The 23,783-nt window shown below is 39.9% G+C and overlaps 1 protein-coding gene across 2 annotated transcripts in view; it reads right to left on the minus strand.

Annotated features, from left to right (window-relative positions):
- Positions 1-23,095, minus strand: part of LOC128692912 (importin-9) — a gene marked incomplete at its 5' end in the record, with an annotated part of 101,163 nt that extends 78,068 nt beyond the window's left edge. For both annotated transcript variants that reach the window (XM_053782373.2, XM_053782284.2), the window contains 3 exon segments: positions 5,166-5,264; positions 6,115-6,266; positions 22,937-23,095. In XM_053782373.2, the coding sequence (XP_053638348.1) occupies positions 5,166-5,264; positions 6,115-6,266; positions 22,937-23,095 (410 nt within the window).
- Between the last annotated feature and the right edge of the window lie 688 nt (positions 23,096-23,783).

Genomic DNA, 23,783 nt, shown 5'->3' on the forward strand with positions numbered 1-23,783 from the left:
ACGGATTCTCTGCATTATATTCACACAACATATTGCCTTCAGATATGATATCTCCACTGCCTCCAGCCTCCTCCTTGTTGCAACATTACCATCCATGCATCACACCCATATAAGAGCGTTGGTATAACTATACTCTCAAACCTTTCCCTCTTTGCTTCCATGGATAATGTTCTTTGTCTCCACAGACTCCTTAGTGCACCACTCACCTTCTTCCCCTCATCAATTCTATGATTTGCATCATCTTCCATAGACCCACCTACTAACATGTCAACTCCCAAATATCTGAATACATTCACTTCCTCCATACTCTCTTCCTCCAATCTGATATCCAATCCTTTGTTACCTAAATTTTTTGCTATCCTCATCACCCTACTCTTTCCCATATTCACTTATAATTTTCTTCTTTTACATACCCTACCTAACTCACCCACCAACCTCTGCAACTTCTCTTCAGAATCTCCCAAATAAAATCCTGTATGATACTGGGTTCAAACCTCTACCACAACAGTTCTTCTTTCAGTGCACCGGTCATATCCCACAAAGGCAGGGTGGCACAAAATGAAAAACAAATGTTTCTCTTTATAACTTTAGTAATGTATACAGGAGAAGAGCTTACTAGCCTTTTGGTCCTGGCATTTTGGTCGTCTCTTACGATACGCATGGCTTAAAGAGAAAGAATTCTGTTCCACTTCCCCATGGAGATAAGAGGAAATAAACAAGAACTAGTAAGAAAAAGAAAACCCACAGGGGTGTGTATATATATGCTTGTATATGCATGTGTAGTGTGACCTAAGTGTAAGTAGAAGTAGCAAGACGTACCTGAAATCTTTCATGTTTATTAGAAAAAAAAAAAAAAAAAAAAAAGACACCAGCAATCCTACCATCAAGTAAAAAAAAATTACAGGCTTCCGTTTTACAGTCACTTGGCAGGACGGTAGTACCTCCCTGGGTGTTAGGTAAGACACATATGCAACAGTTAGGTATCTTTTTTTCGAAATAAAGATACCTAACTGTTGCATATGTGTCTTACCTAACAACCTGTCGGTATTTTATACCATTTTAATGTTCACCTCCCTGGGTGGTTGCTGTCTACCAACCTACTGTTTAGGACAACAGTTATTCTTTCATTCTTTCAACACACCGGCTGTATCTCACCGAGGCGGGGTGGTCCAAAAGGAAAAACGAAAGTTTCTCCTTTTACATTCAGTAATATATAAAGGAGAAGGGGTTACTAGCCCCTTGCTCCTGGCATTTTAGTCGCCTCTTACAACACGCATGGCTTACGGAGGAAGAACTCTGTTCTACTTCCCCATGGAGATAAGAGGAAATAAACAAGGACAAGAACTAGAAAGAAAACCCAGAGGGGTGTGTATATATATGCTTGTACATGCATGTGTAGTGTGACCTAAGTGTAAGTAGACGTAGCAAGACGTACCTGAAATCTTGCATGTTTATGAGACAGAAAAATGGACACCAGCAATCCTACCATCATGTAAAACAATTACAGGTTTTCGTTTTACACTCACTTGGCAGAACGGTAGTACCTCCCTGGGGTTGCTGTCTACCAACCTACTGTTTAGGACAACATTTATATAAAGTGTATTAAAAATATTTTTGCAAGGGATAGGCTGTATGTTTTTTTTTTTCGTTTTGTTTTGCTTCATTGTAGTTCTAAAAGCAGAGAATTTAAGAAAATTGATAAATGAATTTAACTCTCCAATTATTGTATTGCTGCTTAGTAATTGGAGATTGTCCAATAGCACTGTCTAAAGAAAACTTGCAAAAATTTTCAAAACCATTATACTGGATTTTTCACACCATTTATTAGGGCTATTTGGTAACTATAACCAAACATAACGAAACCAAATATTTTAGAGCAGTTTTTAAATTGACTTTGTGTCACATTCAACATTTAGGAATAGAAATAATATTGGCCTGTAGCCCAACCATATGGCTAACAGTAACCAAGTAAAAAGTCTTTCTTAGTACAGTGGACCCCCGCTTAACGATCACCTCCAAATGCGACCAATTATGTAAGTGTATTTATGTAAGTGCGTTTGTACGTGTATGTTTGGGGGTCTGAAATGGACTAATCTACTTCACAATATTCCTTATGGGAAAAAATTCGGTCAGTACTGGCACCTGAACATACTACTGGAATGAAAAAAGTTCGTTAACCGGGGGTCCACTGTATTATGAAATTCTAAAATTTTATAATTATTGTGTAGAGAAAAACTACAGTAACCTGGACTTTATGCAGAAATTACTGATAAATTAAAAGCTCTCGAGAGATGGAAATTATTCCATAAATAAACCCAAAAATTGTTAAAAGTCAGTATATCAGGGGGTACTAGTTTTCATTTTTTGTTTTGCTTTCCATCTGTGAACTTAAAAAATTTAACAAAATTTCAATGAACTTCCAACTCTGCTTGGTGACAATTATTTGCTTACAGCTGAACTTTGTGATACACCAATATACAAAGCTTCAATACTGATTTAACTGATAGTTTTTTTTTTTTTTTTTTCAATGAACCAGCTGTATCCCACCAAGGCAAGGTGACCTTAAAAGAAAAACTAAAGTTTTTCTTTTTAAATTTAGTAATTTATACAAGAGAAGAAATTACTACCCCCTTGCTAATGGGAATACTGCTACGAGTGAAAGTTTATGTAACTAAATAACATGAAGGAGCTTCAAGAAGTTACCAACCAATACTGTTAACATTTCCATGATAACAATTATAAGAATGAACAAGGAGGCTTATTCTTTGAATGGGTAGGCGATGTGTAGATCAAATGTTTTACATTGAACCATATAAATGAACAATATATTTAGATAAAGGTAGAGATGTTTTCATTGCATTTATAGATTTAGAAAAGGCATATGATAGGGTGGATAGGGAAGCAATATGGCAAATGTTGCAAGTGTATGGAATAGGCAGTAAGTTACTAGATGCTGTAAATAGTTTTTATATGGATAATGAGGCTCAGATTAGCGTGTATAGGAGAGAGGGAGATTACTTTCCAGTAAAAGCAATGCAATGTCACCACGGTTGTTTAACATATTTATAGATGGAGTTGTAAAAGTAGTAAATGCTTGGGCGTTGGGAAGAGGGGTAGGATAAAATTATGGGACGTCAAATACAAAATGGGAGCTGTCAGTTATTTTTTTGCTGGTGATATTCTAAAGAGAAGTTGAAAAGGTTTGTGGACGAATTTGGGAGGGTGTGTAAAGAAAATTGAAAGTGAACACAGATAAGAGTAAAGTGATGAGGGTATTGAACGAGTTAGGTAAAGAAAAATTGGATATCACAATGGAGGGAGGGAGTATGTAGGAAATGAATGTGTTCAGATATTTGGGAGTAGATTTGTCAGCAGATGGGTTTCTGAACGAGGTTAACCATAGAAGTGGTGAAAAAAAAGTGAGCGGTCAGAGGTATCTGTGGAGACAAAAAAACATTATCCATGGAGGCAAAGAAGAGAATGTACGAGAGTATGGTGGTACCAACATTCTTATATGGGTGTGAAGCATGAGTTATGAATGCTGCAGAGAAGGAGGAGGCTGGAGGAAGTGGAGATGTGTCTAAGGGCAAAGTGTGGTGTAAGTATTATTCGGAGAGCTGAAGAGGGATTATTGAGGTGGTTTGGTCATTTAGAGAGGATGGAGCAAAACAGAATGACTTGGAGGGTGTATAAATCTGCAGTGGAGGGAAGGAGGAGTAACATCTAAACTGTCGTATTTGGGCACCTCTGCAAAGACAGCGACTGTGTGTGAATGATGGTGAAAGTGTTTCTTTTTTGGGTCACCTTGCTTTGGTGGGAGATGGCCGGCATGAAAAAAAAAATGGCCGGCATGAAAAAAAAAAATGAATTTTAAAAATTTTAATATCTTTGTAACTTACACACTGGTATGAAATAATACAGTCAACCAATATACACAGCATCAATAAAAACATTCATCAATATCTTTTTCTTCTTTCAACAAACTGGTCGTATCCCACAGAAGCAGGGTGGCCCAAAAAGAAAAACAAAAATTTCTCTTTTCAACTTTGGTAATGTATACAGAATAAGGGGTAACTAATCCCTTGCTCCCAGCACTTTAGTCGCCTCTTACGACAGGCATGGCTTATAGAGGAAGAATTCTGTTCCACTTCCCCAATTTCATAAGAATGATGTCTGCTTTCTTGCCCACATAAATACAAAACTCTCTCTCATAACATTTACTTATTTAGCAAATCCTTAATACGAATCATGATCGAGAACAAAGAACCGAAATCTCATAACATAGTACAGTGGACCCCCGCTTAACGATCACCTCCCAATGCGACCAATTATGTAAGTGTACTTATGTAAGTGCGTTTGTACGTGTATGTTTGGGGGTCTGAAATGGACTAATCTACTTCACAATATTCCTTATGGGAACAAATTCGGTCAGTACTGGCACCTGAACATACTTCTGGAATGAAAAAATATCGTTAACCGGGGGTCCACTGTACTCAGTACGTTGTCTTTATTCAGGATAAACAGTCTGTGTTCCTGCCTAAGGCAATTACCAAGCACATAAGGAATTTCTACATATTTTTTTTAACTCTAAGTTAACATTTAACAAGTACTATAAATTTTAAAACTGGATGTCTTTCACAGTGACAGGGTGACCTGAAAAACAAAAATGTTCACAATCATTCATTCAATCATCTTCCCAGAAACATGCTGACGTCACAGCTCAAACAACTCTCGAAACTGCTGCATCCCCACCCCTCCTCTAGAGTGCAAGTGCTGCATTGCACATCTCTCCGAATCTCTTCACAAATGCTACTTTCCTCACATTCCAACAGCATGTGAAATCATAAAAATCACTTATCTCCATTTAGTTCTATGTAATACGCTCACACAAGCTTGCTGGAGGTCCAAGCCCCTAGGATTAAAAACCTCCCTCACCCCCTCTCTCCAACCCTTCACTGTAATGGTCCCTATCCCTCCCTCCTCTACACACTAGATTTAAATGCCCTCTTAGTCATCCTATTTTACTTAGTGCTCTCTAAATGTTCAAACAACCTCAATTTCTCTTAATAAATGCAGCTCTTAATAAATGTGAAATAAAATGCAAGTCACAAGTGTACGGTAATGGCTTTCCACGATGCTAAAAACTTGTACACATCTCGACTCACTAGCAACAAATCCTGGGCAGAGATTCTAACAGAGTAGGCAAAGCTGTCCTCATCTTCATCCTCCACAAAAGCATCAGGATTGTTGCTCCAATTTTCAATCTGATAAATAAATTAATAAATTAGATTAGTGCTAGTCATGAGAAAAATGAGACCTTTACATACAATAGCAAAAAAAACTCAATGCTTACTTAAATACTCATTTCACAATCTTTGTTTCTTCTAAATCTACTGGGTTAATTATGAAGAGGAAGGAATCATGCACTACTAAGCTATGTCCATGGAGATCATGGGACAAGCAAACTAACCAATGCATAGTAAAGTGTAAACCAAAATCTCATGTTTAGTGCCCCACTGATACAAGTCACTTACTGCTTAACTCCCAAAATTAACCTACATGCCAGTTAACACTTCTTCAGATGTTTTTAAGTTATTCAAATTTTCCTACGTGCACTTACATGTGAGCTAATGCTATCTGGTGACTAATTTAGAATTGGGAGTTGTGTAAAGCACGATCTGTGGCAACAGTGGGGATTATGATAATTCAGTTCTGCTATAACTTGCTTATACTACATGATGTAATGGTTCATTCCATCAACAGTTCTTCACAGCATTACATTCATCATATTGTAATATATCAGTTTTCTTTCCACTTAGATCCTGAAATCATACTTTCTCTTTTTGCAATTTGTCAATCACAATTCTGCCTTACATTCATACGTATTTAAATGACTTGTTCTTATACTACATTGTCCCAATTTCTTTTGTAAAAAAAAGCATCATTGGCCACCATGCCCCTTTTCATACAACAAAAGCACTAATCACTCCAACTTTAATCTCCATCTCCAATAAGCATTTTAATCCCAGTTTCCCCTGCTACTTATTTTCCATGTTCAACTGAACATGTTCAATTTTCTACAACATTAAAAAGTGTATTTCCTGTAACACATACCTGATCTTCTGTAATTTGCATATACAGGAGAATGTAATATGTAAGATCAGCAATGCCTTGTATAATGAGTTGCTTGTGCTTAGTAGTTTCCACAAGAGCATGTACAAACTCGAATATACTAAACACCAGATTCTCGAAGCCAAGTACTTCCCCTGCAATGTTTAAGATCAATTAAAATTAAGCAAAATAAACTACATGCTGTGACCATGCTGCAACTATCATCCTCGAAATATGAATATTCATTGGCTTCTTTTCTTCAATATTTTATTCCCATTTCCTTTAGCTTGAAAAAATCCTGACACTTTCTAGATCACCCTTTATATGTGAATAAATATGCCCTTGATGGAGGTTAAGCCCAAAAGATAAATAATGTTTGTACATTAAGCATCTCAACATTCCAAACACATTTTCATTAGATTTCTGATATGAACACTGGCTTTCTCAGCTTTTCTCTTTCCCAATTCAAATTCTAGACAAGGTTTATGATAATAGGGACAGGAAAGCACTGTGACAGGTGCTGCAAATGTTTGAAATAGATGGTTACAAAAGCAGTCAAAAGTCGAGGCAAAACTCAGTTATGATGGAGACGGTGTTTTCCAATAAAATTAGGCCTTAGAGATGTGCAATATCACAAGTTGCTTAGTTAGGCATCCTAAAATGAGAATTTTTTTTCTTCCTTCAACTTTTCATATTTCTTTCATTCATGTCTTGAGAAGGTCTAATCTGATCAGCTTCAAATTTTCAAAACCTGGATACGGTAATTAGAGCCAGATTCTTAGAACAAACAGCATGTGCACATACACAAGCCCTATGACCAAAGTTGTTGAACCTATTCCCAGCATCCTAGAATGACTCTTGTAGAAATTTGTGGAGACCCCAAATCGCCATCAACGGCCAGTAAATCTTAGTGTTTTATGTTGCATGTCTGGAACCATGTAGTACTATTAACCTTCTTAACAAATCTTAAAATTGGGCCTCTGCCCTTCTTAACGAGCCCTTAAATTCAGCATACCATTTTTAAGGATTTAGACCTTAGGAATAATTTAGGGAGGCTTGAATCATTAAAAATTATGATTATTATAGCAGAGTTAGGTTGTTATATTAGGAAATAAAATTAGTATTACAGAGTAGGTGGCAGCTCAGCCAGGAGCTTGGGTCAGCAGAGCACATGCTGCTGCTGCTGCTAACTATAGACAAGATGTGAGGTAAGGCAGAGACTGCTAGAGGATTGTTTATGTCAATGATGTCCGGACCTCCCTCAGCCCTACAAAACAGACATCTAGCAGCCAGAGACGCAACAACTGAGGATAATTCGTCTATGCCCAACACCATTAAGAGATTCATTTCAGTATTTACATCTGTAGTAGAGGGGAGGAAGGGTAGGGGTCGTCCTAGGAAAGGACAGAGGAAGGAGGGTAAAAGAGGTTTTGTATGCAAAGGACCTGGACATACAGCAGGAATTTGTGGAGACAAATGTTTTTTGGGACTTGATGAGCTGTTGGAGTGTGAGCATGGTAATATATTTTGTGAAGGGATTCAGGGAAACCGGTTAACTCAACTTGAGTCCTGGAGGTGGGATGTACAATGCCTACACTAGGGGGGATATTTGCCGTTTGGAGTGACATCTGAATAGCCCTATCTGAGCATCTCTGCAAAGACAGCGATTATGCTTGAATGATGGTGAAAGTTCTTTCTTTCTTTCTTTTTCTAGGTCACCCTGCCTCAGTGAGATGGACAGCATGTCAAAAAAAAAAAATACATCAGTAACGTAAGTGGTCATTGAATGCTTGAGAGGGCGAATGCTGGGATAATTTAACATATGGGTTATGAAAGGAGCCATGCCCCACCACAGGGTAGGTAATAGTAATGTGTGTACAGTGAATTATACCCTGTTGACATAGTGCCAGAAACTAATAAATGTGTAGATATATACTGATGTTAGCACAGGGTAGGCCCAAGAATCTAGTGTAGCCTAGGGCCTAAGCCAGAGTTGCTAATATATTGTTTACAGGTACCATTCAGTAGAAGCCTCATAGGGTCAAGCTAACCTGGGATAGTCACTGAGAAATCTAGCTAGGGATAGACTCCACACCAACACAAGTCCATTCAATTTTGGCACAGGGAGGTGGGACCCTGCTGGCCCTTTATCCCATTAGTACAAGCAAAGTAGAGAAAACCAATGGAGATTTGTAATGGCAAAATTGCTAATTTTACATCAGTCTCATCACTGGCTGATATAAAAATGGTGCTTCCTAGTTTAAAGAGAGCAGAGTGAAATTCATGATGATATTTAACTGCATCACAAACTTATACCACATGCAGTACTATTCTGTTTACATTGAGGTACAGAGAACAAGGGTAATGCAATACAGGCATATCTTTCTCAGATTGTGCAACAACTAAAGATGGGGTTGTAAAAGAGGTGAATGCATGAGTGTTGCAGTGTTAAAGATAAAATTATAATGAATTTGATATGAGGTTATCCCAGTTGCTCTTTGTCAATAATGCAGTGCTTTTGGAAGATCCAAAAAAGAAGTTACAAATATTTTTTTTTATTATCACACCGGCCGATTCCCACCAAGGCAGGGTGGCCCGAAAAAGAAAAACTTTCACCATCATTCACTCCATCACTGTCTTGCCAGAAGGGTGCTTTACACTACAGTTTTTAAACTGCAACATTAACACCCCTCCTTCAGAGTGCAGGCACTGTACTTCCCATCTCCAGGACTCAAGTCCGGCCTGCCGGTTTCCCTGAATCCCTTCATAAATGTTACTTTGCTCACACTCCAACAGCACGTCAAGTATTAAAAACCATTTGTCTCCATTCACTCCTATCAAACACGCTCACGCATGCCTGCTGGAAGTCCAAGCCCCTCGCACACAAAACCTCCTTTACCCCCTCCCTCCAACCCTTCCTAGGCCGACCCCTACCCCGCCTTCCTTCCACTACAGACTGATACACTCTTGAAGTCATTCTGTTTCGCTCCATTCTCTCTACATGTCCGAACCACCTCAACAACCCTTCCTCAGCCCTCTGGACAACAGTTTTGGTAATCCCGCACCTCCTCCTAACTTCCAAACTACGAATTCTCTGCATTATATTCACACCACACATTGCCCTCAGACATGACATCTCCACTGCCTCCAGCCTTCTCCTCGCTGCAACATTCATCACCCACGCTTCACACCCATATAAGAGCGTTGGTAAAACTATACTCTCATACATTCCCCTCTTTGCCTCCAAGGACAAAGTTCTTTGTCTCCACAGACTCCTAAGTGCACCACTCACTCTTTTTCCCTCATCAATTCTATGATTCACCTCATCTTTCATAGACCCATCCGCTGACACGTCCACTCCCAAATATCTGAATACGTTCACCTCCTCCATACTCTCTCCCTCCAATCTGATATTCAATCTTTCATCACCTAATCTTTTTGTTATCCTCATAACCTTACTCTTTCCTGTATTCACCTTTAATTTTCTTCTTTTGCACACCCTACCAAATTCATCCACCAATCTCTGCAACTTCTCTTCAGAATCTCCCAAGAGCACAGTGTCATCAGCAAAGAGCAGCTGTGACAACTCCCACTTTGTGTGTGATTCTTTATCTTTTAACTCCACGCCTCTTGCCAAGACCCTCGCATTTACTTCTCTTACAACCCCATCTATAAATATATTAAACAACCACGGTGACATCACACATCCTTGTCTAAGGCCTACTTTTACTGGGAAAAAATTTCCCTCTTTCCTACATACTCTAACTTGAGCCTCACTATCCTCGTAAAAACTCTTCACTGCTTTCAGTAACCTACCTCCTACACCATACACTTGCAACATCTGCCACATTGCCCCCCTATCCACCCTGTCATATGCCTTTTCCAAATCCATAAATGCCACAAAGACCTCTTTAGCCTTATCTAAATACTGTTCACTTATATGTTTCACTGTAAACACCTGGTCCACACACCCCCTACCTTTCCTAAAGCCTCCTTGTTCATCTGCTATCCTATTCTCCGTCTTACTCTTAATTCTTTCAATTATAACTCTACCATACACTTTACCAGGTACACTCAACAGACTTATCCCCCTATAATTTTTGCACTCTCTTTTATCCCCTTTGCCTTTATACAAAGGAACTATGCATGCTCTCCGCCAATCCCTAGGTACCTTACCCTCTTCCATACATTTATTAAATAATTGCACCAACCACTCCAAAACTACATCCCCACCTGCTTTTAACATTTCTATCTTTATCCCATCAATCCCGGCTGCCTTACCCCCTTTCATTTTACCTACTGCCTCACGAACTTCCCCCACACTCACAACTGGCTCTTCCTCACTCCTACAAGATGTTATTCCTCCTTGCCCTATACACGAAATCACAGCTTCCCTATCTTCATCAACATTTAACAATTCCTCAAAATATTCCTTCCATCTTCCCAATACCTCTAACTCTCCATTTAATAACTCTCCTCTCCTATTTTTAACAGACAAATCCATTTGTTCTCTAGGCTTTCTTAACTTGTTAATCTCACTCCAAAACTTTTTCTTATTTTCAACAAAATTTGTTGATAACATCTCACCCACTCTCTCATTTGCTCTCTTTTTACATTGCTTCACCACTCTCTTAACTTCTCTCTTTTTCTCCATATACTCTTCCCTCCTTGCATCACTTCTACTTTGTAAAAACTTCTCATATGCTAACTTTTTCTCCCTTACTACTCTCTTTACATCATCATTCCACCAATCGCTCCTCTTCCCTCCTGCACCCACTTTCCTGTAACCACAAACTTCTGCTGAACACTCTAACACTACATTTTTAAACCTACCCCATACCTCTTCGACCCCATTGCCTATGCTCTCATTAGCCCATCTATCCTCTAATAGCTGTTTATATCTTACCCTAACTGCCTCCTCTTTTAGTTTATAAACCTTTACCTCTCTCTTCCCTGATGCTTCTATTCTCCTTGTATCCCATCTACCTTTTACTCTCAGTGTAGCTACAACTAGAAAGTGATCTGATATATCTGTGGCCCCTCTATAAACATGTACATCCTGAAGTCTACTCAACAGTCTTTTATCTACCAATACATAATCCAACAAACTACTGTCATTTCGCCCTACATCATATCGTGTATACTTATTTATCCTCTTTTTCTTAAAATATGTATTACCTATAACTAAACCCCTTTCTATACAAAGTTCAATCAAAGGGCTCCCATTATCATTTACACCAGGCACCCCAAACTTACCTACCACACCCTCTCTAAAAGTTTCTCCTACTTTAGCATTCAAGTCCCCTACCACAATTACTCTCTCACTTGGTTCAAAGGCTCCTATACATTCACTTAACATCTCCCAAAATCTCTCTCTCTCCTCTGCATTCCTCTCTTCTCCAGGTGCATACAAATGTAGGTAGAAAATTTGGTAAAATGTAAAAGCAGCAAGGTCAGTGATCACAGAAGAAAGGGTAAAGAAGGTAAATGGAAACGGTTCTGACCTGGGCGTCGGTAAGATGCGGAGGGAAGAAGGATGGGTTAAGATGGAAATATGGGAATGGGTTGGGATGATGGAGGAGGAAGGGTAATAAAGGTGAGTGGCCCATCCACTCTGGGCAAGTTGTGCAGAGATACTGCAGGGAGATGTGGCGAGTTGGGTTGGGCTTTAGGTTTCAGGCAGGAGACGACTGGAAGGGCAGTGGTAACTGGAAAATCAGGGTCAACTGGAGCCACACCCCAGCTTTAGCTAAATAGCAAAGTGCTAGGGGACTTCAGCTTGTTGGTAGGTAGTGATTAGGCAGATGAACATTCGTTAGAGCCGCTGCAGACTGCGTTGAATCTTGATCTTGAGAGGTGTAGTACGGGTAGCAGGTGGATTTTCGTGACAGGTGAACTCTGTAGGGTTGTCCTGGAGTCGTTGGCTGAGCTCTGGGAAGGGCATAGCTTTGCTGTATTGTTTCGTGGTGTAGAACGTGACTCCACTGTAAGTGAGGATAGGTGGGGTTGGTGGGGGAGGTGGTGTGGGTGGGGTAAGCAGGGTAGACGCTTGGTTGGTAGTGGTGGTGGAGGGAGAGGCTGCAGGTGGGCTCTCATTGGTGGGATTCTACTGAGGCTCAGTGGTCTTTGGTTGGTCCATCTCTGTGTCGGGTGGAGGCTATAGTAGCGGTGAAGCAGCAGTGATGCTGGTGATATCTGCAGTGGATTTTATGATCTCAGTGGAAGGTGGGGACGCAGGGAATGTAAAACAAGGCATATTGTTAATATATTATTATTATAATCAAAAAGAAGCGCTAAGCCACAAGGGCTATACAGCGCTGCAGGGTAGGGAAGGAAGCGAGGGTATTGGGCGGCAGAAGGGGGGAGGGATGATCAGTAGGTTACAGAAAACAGCGGGGCAGGGGATAGTGCGGGGGTAGAGAGTAGCAAGAGATTGAGGTAGAAAGGGCTGAAGGTATCAGAGTTTGTGAAGTAAGTCAGTTGTTGTCAAAAAGTCAATGAGAGAGTCCGGATGAAATGTGGGTCCATCAGCGAGAAGGGAAGGTAAAGAGAGAGCAGCGGAGCGAAGACGACGATGGGGCATATTGTTAAGCTTGAATAGTTCGTTGCTGGCGGAGAAGTGGTAGAGGCAGCTTGCGTGGCTTGAAGAATCTTGGTAATATCTGCTTGCAGCTTGGTAATAGCAGCGTATGTAGTTGCTTGTGGAGTGGGTTTCTTTTGCTGTTGAAGATGTTTCTTAAATATATCTCTTCTGGTTGGGCACTTGGCAGCAAGAGTATGGTGACCATTCTTGCAGTTCAAGCATTTAGGTGGTGAGGCAGCAGTGCACGTCTTGAAGTCGTGACGTTCTTGGCCACAGGTGGAGAAGAACTTCATATTCTTGGCACGGCAGTCTTTGGTGGTATGTAGATATGAGTAACAGTTGCAACACTGTGGGATTTGTTGGAATTTTTCTGCTTCGATGAAGGCTGGGTTGATGTGGAAGTAGTGAATAGCCAGTCCCTCAGCGAGAGCTCTGGCTGCCATGTTGACGTCACTGAAGGTGACCTTCAGCATGGAGGAAGCACTGGGTATTTTGGTAACAAATTCCACCTTGGCCCAAGGGTTCTGTTCTTCGATGGACGACTTGATTTCTTTGGTAGCCTGGTAAGTGATGAGCCTGTCAAGTCTCTTCAGGAACACAGTTCTCCTGGCCCTCAGAGCTGGGGAATTCAAGACAATAAATCCCTGGTCTCAAAGTGGTTGTAGCAGCGGTGGTAATTAGTTTCTCGGCCTCGGTGTCGTCAGTACAGACGACAACGAAGGCCTCTTTGAGCGACAGAATCGCATTACACTTGACTTGCAATCTGCCACTGACGACAGCTGCAGGTGTTAGTTTGGACGAGTCATTGACTGTCCCACTCACTAGTTTAATCTTTACCCTGTTCGAGAAGTGCATCGTGAAGTGAAGCAGACTAAAGGTTCCCCTCCCCAACAATGATCGAAGGGAGACTGCTGATGAAAAGAATAAAAAAAAAAATATTAACTTACTACCTGACTCACGCAATCGTAATGACACAATTGCAGCGACGGGCTGGAGTTTTGAGACTCTCTGACCGCGGGTTCAATCCCAGCCGGGGTATGGTTTAACTTACTACCTATTCCACACACTTGCAACATCTGTCACATTACTCCCCTATCCACTCTATCATATGCCCTTTCTAAATTCATAAATGCAATGAAAACTTCTCTACCTTTATCTAAATACATATTATTCACACATATGCTTGAATGTAAACACTTGATCTACACATCCCCTACCCACTCTAAAGCCTCCTTGCTCATCTGCAATCCTACTCTCTGTCTAACCTCTAATTCTCTCAATGATAACCCTACCATACACATTTCCTGGTATACTTAATAAACTTTTAAATGTCAACGAAGAAAGGGAGGCAGTAATTTCATGCAATGGCCAGGGAGGTATACCATCTTTTAGGAGTGAAGAAGAGCAGGATGTGAGTGTGGGGGAGGTGTACGAGGCATTATGAAGAATGAAAGGGGGTAAAGCAGCTGGAACTGATGGGATCATGACAGAAATGTTAAAAGCAGGGGGAGATATAGTGTTGGAGTGTTTGGTATTTTTGTTTAATAAATGTATGAAAGAGGGGATGGTACCTACAGATTGGCAGAGAGCATGTATAATCCCTTTATATAAAGGGAAGGGGGACAAGAGAGATTGTAAAAACTATAGAGGAATAAGTTTACTGAGTATACCAGGAAAAGTGTACGGTAAGGTTATTATTGAAGAATTAGAGGTAAGACAGAATGTAGGATTGCAGATGAGCAAGGAGGTTTTACAGTGGGTAGGGGATGTGTAGATCAAGTGTTTACATTAAAGCTTTCTTTTTTTTCAACAAACCAGCCGTACCCCACCAAGGCAGGGTGACCCAAAAAGAAAAACGAAAGTTTCTCTTTTTAAATTTAGTAATTTATACAGGAGAAGGGGTTACTGGCCCCTTGCTCACAGCATTTAAGTCGCCTCCTACAACACACATGGCCTACGGAGGAAGAATTCTGTTTCACTCCCCCATGGAGATAAGAGGAAATAAGAACAAGAACTAGTAAGAAAATAGAAGAAAACCCAGAGGGGTGTGTATATATATGCTTGTACATGCATGTGAAGTGTGACCTAAGTGTAAGTGAAGCATATATGCGAACAGTATTTAGATAAAGGTAGGAAAGATTTTATTGCACTTATGGATTTAGAAAAGGCATATGATAGAGTGGATAGGGGAGCAATGTGGCAGATGTTGCAAGTATATGGAATAGGTGGTAAGTTACTAAATGCTGTAAAGTTTTTTATGAGGATAGCGAGGCTCAGGTTAGGGTGTGTAGAAGAGAGAACATAAGAAAGAAGGAACACTGCAACAAGCCTACTGACCCATGCAGGGCAGGTCCAACCCCCCCCCCCCCCCCCCGGATTAGCTCAACGACCCACCCAATCTGGTCCCTCTCAAGGAAGGAGTACTGCACCAGACCCAGCAGCACAAGCTAGTCAGGTCCAACTCACACCCACCCACACCCACTCATGTATTTATCTAGCCTATTTTTAAAACTACACAACGTTTTAGCCTCAATAACTGTACTCGGGAGTTTGTTCCACCAATCCACAACTCTTTTACCAAATCAGTGCTTTCCTATATCCTTCCTGAATCCAATTTTTCCAACTTGAAACCATTGCTGCAAGTCCTGTCTTGGCAGGAAATTTTCAGCACACTATTTACATCCCGTTTATTTATTCCTGTTTTCCATTTATACACCTCGATCATCTCCCCCCTAATTCTACGCCTGTCGAGAGAGTGCAGATTCAGGGCCCTCAGTCTATCCTCATAGGGAAGATTTCTGATACATGGGATCAACTTTGTCATCCTCCTCTATGCGTTTTCCAAAGCGTTTATTTTTTTTTTTTTATTATCTCACTGGCCGATTCCCACCAAGGCAGGGTGGCCCGAAAAAGAAAAACTTTCACCATCATTCACTCCATCACTGTCTTGCCAGAAGGGTGCTTTACACTACAGTTTTTAAACTGCAACATTAACACCCCTCCTTCAGAGTGCAGGCACTGTACTTCCCATCTCCAGGACTCAAGTCCGGCCTGCCGGTTTCCCTGAACCCCAACAGCACGTCAAGTATTAAAAACCATTCGTCTCCATTTACTCCTATCAAACACGCTCACGCACGCCTGCTGGAAGTCCAAGCCCCTCGCACACAAAACCTCCTTTACCCCCTCCCTCCAACCTTTCCTAGGCTGACCCCTACCCTGCCTTCCTTCCACTACAGACTGATACACTCTTGAAGTCATTCTGTTTCGCTCCATTCTCTCTACATGTCTGAACCACCTCAACAACCCTTCCTCAGCCCTCTGGACAACAGTTTTGGTAATCCCACACCTCCTCCTAACTTCCAAACTACGAATTCTCTGCATTATATTCACACCACACATTGCCCTCAGACATGACATCTCCACTGCCTCCAGCCTTCTCCTCGCTGCAATATTCATCACCCATGCTTCACACCCATATAAGAGTGTTGGTAAAACTATACTCTCATACATTCCCCTCTTTGCCTCCAAGGACAAAGTTCTTTGTCTCCACAGACTCCTAAGTGCACCACTCACCCTTTTCCCCTCATCAATTCTATGATTCACCTCATCTTTCATAGACCCATCCGCTGACACGTCCACTCCCAAATATCTGAATACATTCAGATATTTATATCCATTCTGTAATACGGTGACCAGAACTAAGCAGCATAGTCTAAATGAGGCCTAACCAAGGATATGTAGAGTTGAAGAACAAACTGAGGACTTCTATTATTTATACTTCTAGATATGAAGCCAAGAATTCTGTTAGCTTTACTGCGAATACTGATGCACCGCTGTCTTGGTTTTAGATTACTGCTAATCAGAACTCCTAAATCCTTTTTGCAATCAGTAGTATTAAGATCTACATTATTTAGTTTATATGTGGCATGGTTATTTTCCTGTCCAACATTTAGACCTTTGCATTTGTCTATATTAAACTGCATCTGCCACTTCTCCAACCATTGAATCAGTCTATTCAAATCATCCTGGAGTGCTCTAGTAACACTCATTAGAATGAATTCCCTATGAGGGAATAAATAGCGACATCAGCAAATTTGCTGATGTCGCTATATATTCCCTCATCTGTCGTTTATGTAAATTGTGAACAACAAAGGGCCCAACACTGACCCCTGATGAACACCGCTTGTGACGTGCCCCCATTATGATTTCTCCCCGTTTATGCAAACACTGCTGCCTATTTGTCAGCCATGCCTATACCCAGGAAAAAATTTCTCCTCCTATTCCATGTGCCTTAAGTTTCAATAGCCTCTGACGTGGAACTCTATCGAAAGCCTTACACAATATCATATTCATTACCATGATCTACCTCCTCAAACACCTTAGTGAAAAATGTTAGTAAATTCGTAAGACAGGAACGCCCCTTTGTAAAACCATGTTGAGATTCATTAATCAATCTGTGTCTACCAAGATAGCTATGAATTGCTTCAGCAATTATCGATTCCATAAATTTTCCCACTATGGAGGTAAGGCTTAATGGTCTATCCTTCAAAGCCAAGGACCTGTCACCTGCCTTGTAAATAGGTATTACATTTGCCATTTTCCACTTATCAGGCTCTATCCCAGTTTGTAGTGATATGTTAAAAAGATTAGCCAAAGGTTTGCTAAGTTCCTCTTTACATTCCTTTAACACCCTTGCAAACAGTTCATCACGGCCTGGGAATTTGTTAGGTTTTAGTTTCTCTATTTGTCTGATGACCATGTCACTAGTTACCGCAATCGTGCATAGTTTATTATTGTCCTGTTCTACATAATCTAGGAGACTATTTCCCAGTAAAAGTAGGTCTTAGACAGGGATGTGTAATGTCACCATGGTTGTTTAATATATTTATAGATGGGGTTGTAAAAGAAGTAAATGCTAGGGTGGTCAGGAGAGGGGTGGGATTAAATTATGGGAAATCAAATACAAAATGGGAATTGACACAGTTACTTTTTGCTGATGATACTTTGCTTATGGGAGATTCTAAAGAAAAATTGCAAAGGTTAGTGGACAAGTTTGGGAGTGTGTGTAAAGGTAGAAAGTTAAAAGTGAACATAGAAAAGAGTAAGGTGATGAGGGTATCCAATGATTTAGATAAAGAAAAACTGGATATCAAATTGGGGAGGAGGAGTATGGAAGAAGTGAATGTTTTCAGATATTTGGGAGTTGAGGTGTCAGCGGATGGGTTTAGGAAGGATGAGGTTAATCATAGAATTGATGAAGGAAAAAAGGCGACTGGTGCTTTGAGGTATATGTGGAGACAAAAAACGTTATCTATGGATGCAAAGAAGGAAATGTGCATGCAAGTATAATAGTACCAACACTCTTTTATGGGTGTGAAGCTTTGGTTGTAAATGCTGCAGCGAGGAGGCAGTTGGAGGCAATGGAGATGTCCTGTCTAAGGGCAATGTGTGGTGTAAATATTATGCAGAAAATTCAGAGTGTGGAAATTAGGAAATGTGGAGTTAATAAAAGTATTAGTCAGAGGGCTGAAGAGGGGTTGTTGAGGTGGTTTGGTCATTTAGAGAATGGATCAAAGTAGAATGACATGGAGAGCATACAAATCTATAGGGGAAGGAAGGCGGGGGTAGGGGTTGTCCTCGAAAAGGTTGGAGGGAGGGGGTAAAGGAGGTTTTGTGGGCGAGAGGCTTGGACTTCCGGCAAGCGTGCGTGAGCGTGTTAGATAGGAGTGAATGGAGACGAATGGTATTTGGGTCCTGACGAGCTGTTGGAGTGTGAGCAGGGTAATATTTATTCAAGGGATTCAGGGAAACCAGTTATATTTATATCGCTGGACTTACAGTCCCGGAAACGGGAAGTACAATGCCTGCACTTTAAAGGAGAGGTTTGGGATAATGGCAGTTTGAAGGGATATGTTGTGTATCTTTATACATATATGCTTCTAAACTGTTGTATCCTGAGCACCTCTGCAAAAACATTGATCATGTGCGAGATGAAAGTGTTGAATGATGATGAAAGTATTTTCTTTTTGGGGATTTTCTTTCTTTTTGGGTCACCCTGCCTTGGTGGGAGACGGCTGACTTGTTAAAAAAAAAAAAAAACTTAATAAACTTATCCCCCTATAATTTTTACAATATCTTTTGTCCCCTTCCCTTTATATAAAGCAACTATACATGCTCTCTGCCAATCCCTAGGTACCTTCCCCTCTTTCAAACATTTATTAAACAAAAATACCAACCACTCCAACACTATCCCCCTCCCCTGCTTTTAACATTTCTGTCATGACCCCGTCAGTTTCAGCTGCTTCACCCCCTTTCTTTCTATGTAATGCCTCACGCACCTCCCCCTCACTCACATCCTGCTCATCTGCACATCTAAAAGATGTTATACCTCCCTGGCCAGTGCATGAAATTACCGCCTCCCTTTCTTCATCGACATTTAACCCTTTCATGGTCCGTGCTGTAGATCTACGGTTTTACGTTCAGGGTCCAAACCGCAGATCTACGCCAAGAGCTCAGCTCACTCTGATAAGCTGTGAGTGGTAAATTTGGGCCTAGATATGAGAGAATACATCTATGTGGTATGTGTGCACCCCATAAAACAAATCCTGCAGCACACAGTGTATAATGAGAGAAAAAAAACTGAGACCATGATTTTCGATTAAAACAGCGACTCTGCAGTGTTTTTTCGTATGTTTTTTATAGTTGTATTTGCAATTTCTTGGTCTCATTTGATAGAATGGAAGACATATTACAGAAATTGAGATGATTTTGATTGGTTTTAGCACTGGAAATGGCTTGAAACTGAGCTCAAAGTAGCAGAAATGTTAAATTTTTGCCGATGTTCAAGAGTAAACAAACAACCTCACACATCTAATACACACCAGCTGGTGGGTCTAATATACATTCACAAATGTGGTGATGATATTTATACAATTATTACAATATCGTATAACAAAAAATCTTCTATTTTTTTGGTTTGAGTAAAAATTCATTAAATGAATAAAAAATCAAAATGGAATTCATTTGTAAAGCCTCAAAACATAACTAATGAACAGAGGAAATGTTAGTTTAGTTCCAGGAATACCTACATTGTTTATTCTGGACCCTATTTTGAAATTGGAATATTTTGAACTTCATGTTAAATTGGCCAAATTACCAATTTCCAATCACTTTATTTTGTAGTTCAAACAGTTGACTTGGCGATTTCTTGTGCTCAATCAATAGAATAGAAGTAATACTAGTGAAATAGCTAAGAATTTGGTCGACTGGAATAATGTAATTAGCCTAAAATGGGAGTCAAAGTCGGTAAAATCGCCGATTCGTAAATATCGCTGACACATCAAAATTCATGAGAGCATAATTTCGCCAATTTTCCATCAAATTTCGTACTTTTTGTTTTATTACCTTCATAAAAAGATTCTCTACCATTTCATAATAAAAATAACTTTTTTTTTTTAAATTCTTGGACCCTGGTGCACACTTTGAAATTTGGCCTCTGGACCCTGAAAGGGTTAGAAGTTCCTCAAAATATTCCCGCCATCTACCCAATACCTCAAGCTCCCCTACTCTGTTTTTAACTGACAAATCCATTTGTTCCCTAGGTTTTCTTAACTTGTTTATCTCTCAAAATTTTTTCTTATTTTCTGCAAAATTTCTTGATAGTGCCTCTCCCACTATCATCTGCTCTCCTTTTGCACTCTCTCACCACTTTCTTCACCTTTCTTTTACTCTCCATATACTCTGCTCTTCTTATAACACTTCTGCTTTGTAAAAACCACTCATAAGCTATCTTTTTCTCTTTTATCACACCCTTTACTTCATCATTCCACCAATCACTCCTCTTTCCTCCTGCACCCACCCTCCTATAACCGTCAACTTCTGCCCCACATTCTAATACTGCATTTTTAAAACTATTCCAACCCTCTTCAATCCCCCACTACTCATATCTGCACTAGCCCACCTTTCTACCAATAGTTGCTTATATCTCACCAGAACTTCCTCCTCCCTTAGTTTACACACTTTCACCTCTCTTACTTGCTGTTGGTATTTTCCTTTTGTTCAATCTACCTCTTACTCTAACTGTAGCTATGACGAAATACATGTAATAATCCGATATATCAGTTGCCTCTCTATAAACATGTACATCCTGAAGCCTACCCTTCACCCTTTTATCCACCAATACATAATCTAACAAACTACTTTTATTATGTGCTATACCATACCTTGTATATTTATTTATCCTCTTTTTCATAAAATACGCATTAATTATTACCAAACCTCTTTCTACACATAGCTCAATTAAAGGCTCCCAATTTTCATTTACCCCTGGCACCCCAAATTTACCTACTCCTCTCTCCACAACATTTTTACCCACTTTAGCATTGAGATCCCCAACCATAATTACTCTCTCTTTAGGTTTGAAACTCTCCATACACTCACTCAACATTCCCCAAACTCACTCACTCTCCTTTACACTTCTCTCTTCTCCAGGTGCATAAACGCTTACTATAGCCCACTTTTCACATACAACCCTTATTTTACTCCACATAATCCTTTAATTTATACATTTATATTCTTTCTTTTCCTGACATAACTTCCTTCAACATTATTGCTACTCCTCCTTTAGCTCTGTATTTGAAACCCCCCCTGACCTAATCCCATTTATTTTTCCCCACTGAAACTCTCCCACCCCCTTCAGCTTTGTTTCACTTACAGCCAGGCCATCCAGCTTCTTCTCATTCATAACATCCACAATCATCTCTTTCTTATCATTCGCACAACATCCACGCACATTCAAACATCCCACTTTGATGGTTTTCTTCTTTTCTTTTTAGTAGGCTATACGGGAAAAGGACTTACTAGCCCATTTTTCCCGGAATTTTAGTTGACTTTTACAACACGCATGGCTTACGGAGGAAAGATTCTTATTCTAATTCCCCATGGATATAAAAGGAAAAGGAATAAGAACAAGAACTATTAACACAAAATCAAAGAAAACTCAGATGAGTGTGTATACATAAATGTGTACATATATGTGTAGTGTGACCTAAGTGTAAGTAGAAGTAGCAAGATGTACCTGAAATCTTGCACGTTTCTTTCTTCTTCATTCAACACACCGGCCGTATCCCACCGAGGTGAGGTAGCCCAAAATGAAAAACAAAAGTTTCTCCTTTTACATTTAGTAATATATACAGGAGAAGAGGTTACTAGCTCCTTGCTCCCAGCATTTTAGTCGCATCTTACAACACGCATGGCTTACGGAGGAAGAATTCTGTTCCACTTCCCCATGGAGATAAGAGGAAATAAACAAGAATAAGAACTAGAAAGAAAATAGAAGAAAACCCAGAGAGGTGTTTATATATATGCTTGTACAAGTATGTGTAGTGTGACCCAAGTGTAAGAAGAAGTAGCAAGACGTATCTGAAATCTTGCATGTTCATTAGACAGAAAAAAGGACACCAGCAATCCTACCATCATGTAAAACAAACACAGGCTTCCTTTTTACACTCACTTGGCAGGACGGTAGTACCTCCATGGGTGGTTGCTGTCTACCAACCTACTATCTGCATTATCTTAATTTAATTAAAACTTAGCAAAAAATGCTTAGCTTCTTTCTTTCCCAAACTCAAGCCAGTGATTGATACACTTTTATGAATATCTAAACGACTTGTGGCATGACTAACCACTAATTTTGTTGATTTTTATTAACACATAGCCATTTCCCACTGAGGCAGGGCAACCTGAAAAAGAAACTCTTTCATCATCATTCACTACATCATCGTCTAGTAAGAATCACACCTATGCTACAGTTAAATAAAACTGCAACATATCAATACCACTCCTTCAGAATGTATCTGAGTCACCTACCACTTCCTCATCCCCATTTTCTTTTTTTAATTTTTCCATACAGGAAATAATTAGATGCTGACCTACAGTTGAATTCTATCACAAATCCCTCTCACAGCATCAAGAATCATTACCCACATTCTCATACTTGTATTTGAATAATTACTGTAACAATACACAAATAACCTGCACTTAGGAGACAAACTTATGACAACACTTCGGTCCAATATGAATCATGAACTAGGTATGGTCCAAGTTGAACCAAAATACCATCATAAGTTTCAGTCTCCTAAGTGTGGGTTATTTGTGTGTTGTTCCAGTACCAGTATTGTGCCTTTTTATTCATAACTTTAACCTTTATTCTAATCCATGTTATCAACCATCTATGTTACTAACCATCAGAATCTACAGGGTCATCTGCATCTTCTCGAGCATTCACTGTGGTGTTGACGTAAGTATCAGCACTTGTAGTTAGTGTCTGCCACACAGGACCTAATACATCCCCAAGGTATTGCCCCATTTGCTTGGGCACATTCTTCATAAGGACTGTCAATGCTGAAATCAAAAAATTATTATTGCTAACCATCAAGAAATTTATATCTTGGTCAAGGTAAAAAGTTACATTATTAAATATAGAACTACCTACAACTTGCTGTATCCATCAAATTCTATAAAAATAAATTTAAAAATTTATCAAATCAAATTTCTCACAAGTCTAGTGCTTTTTAAAGGTAGTTAAATGCTTGACTATTTTGGTCAATGTTTTGCATTTCATCTTTAATTGAAATCAATTAGTGAATTAAACTGAAGAATACCATGACGGAGGTACAGAATGCTCATGGACACAGTACAGAAAAAAGTTTTGAATAACCAGTACCCCAAACCTTTTTTCTGAAGGACAAACATAAAAGAACAGTAGAGCCACAGATTTAACTTACAAAAACACTAGCAGCATTCAAGAATCTAGAGACTTGTCTAAGACACTGTCAATTATGTACAACCCATTCTTGAGTATCCTGTATCACAAAATCATAATTACCTGATTGCAAAGAAACCAGCGTACGGATGGGGCTTGAACTCGTAGTGACTTACACGCTGGCCTGGAGTTTTGCAACTCGCTTGCCATCAGTTCAAGCCCTACTCACACCATGGTTTGAGTATCCTGTGCCAATGTATTGCCCTCACCAATTAAACAGAAGTGAAACTCCAGTAAGTTCAAAAGAAAGCATCTAGACTGGTGTCA

Source organism: Cherax quadricarinatus, chromosome 2 (assembly GCF_038502225.1).
Source record: "Cherax quadricarinatus isolate ZL_2023a chromosome 2, ASM3850222v1, whole genome shotgun sequence".
NCBI classification, from domain to species: Eukaryota; Metazoa; Arthropoda; class Malacostraca; order Decapoda; family Parastacidae; genus Cherax; species Cherax quadricarinatus.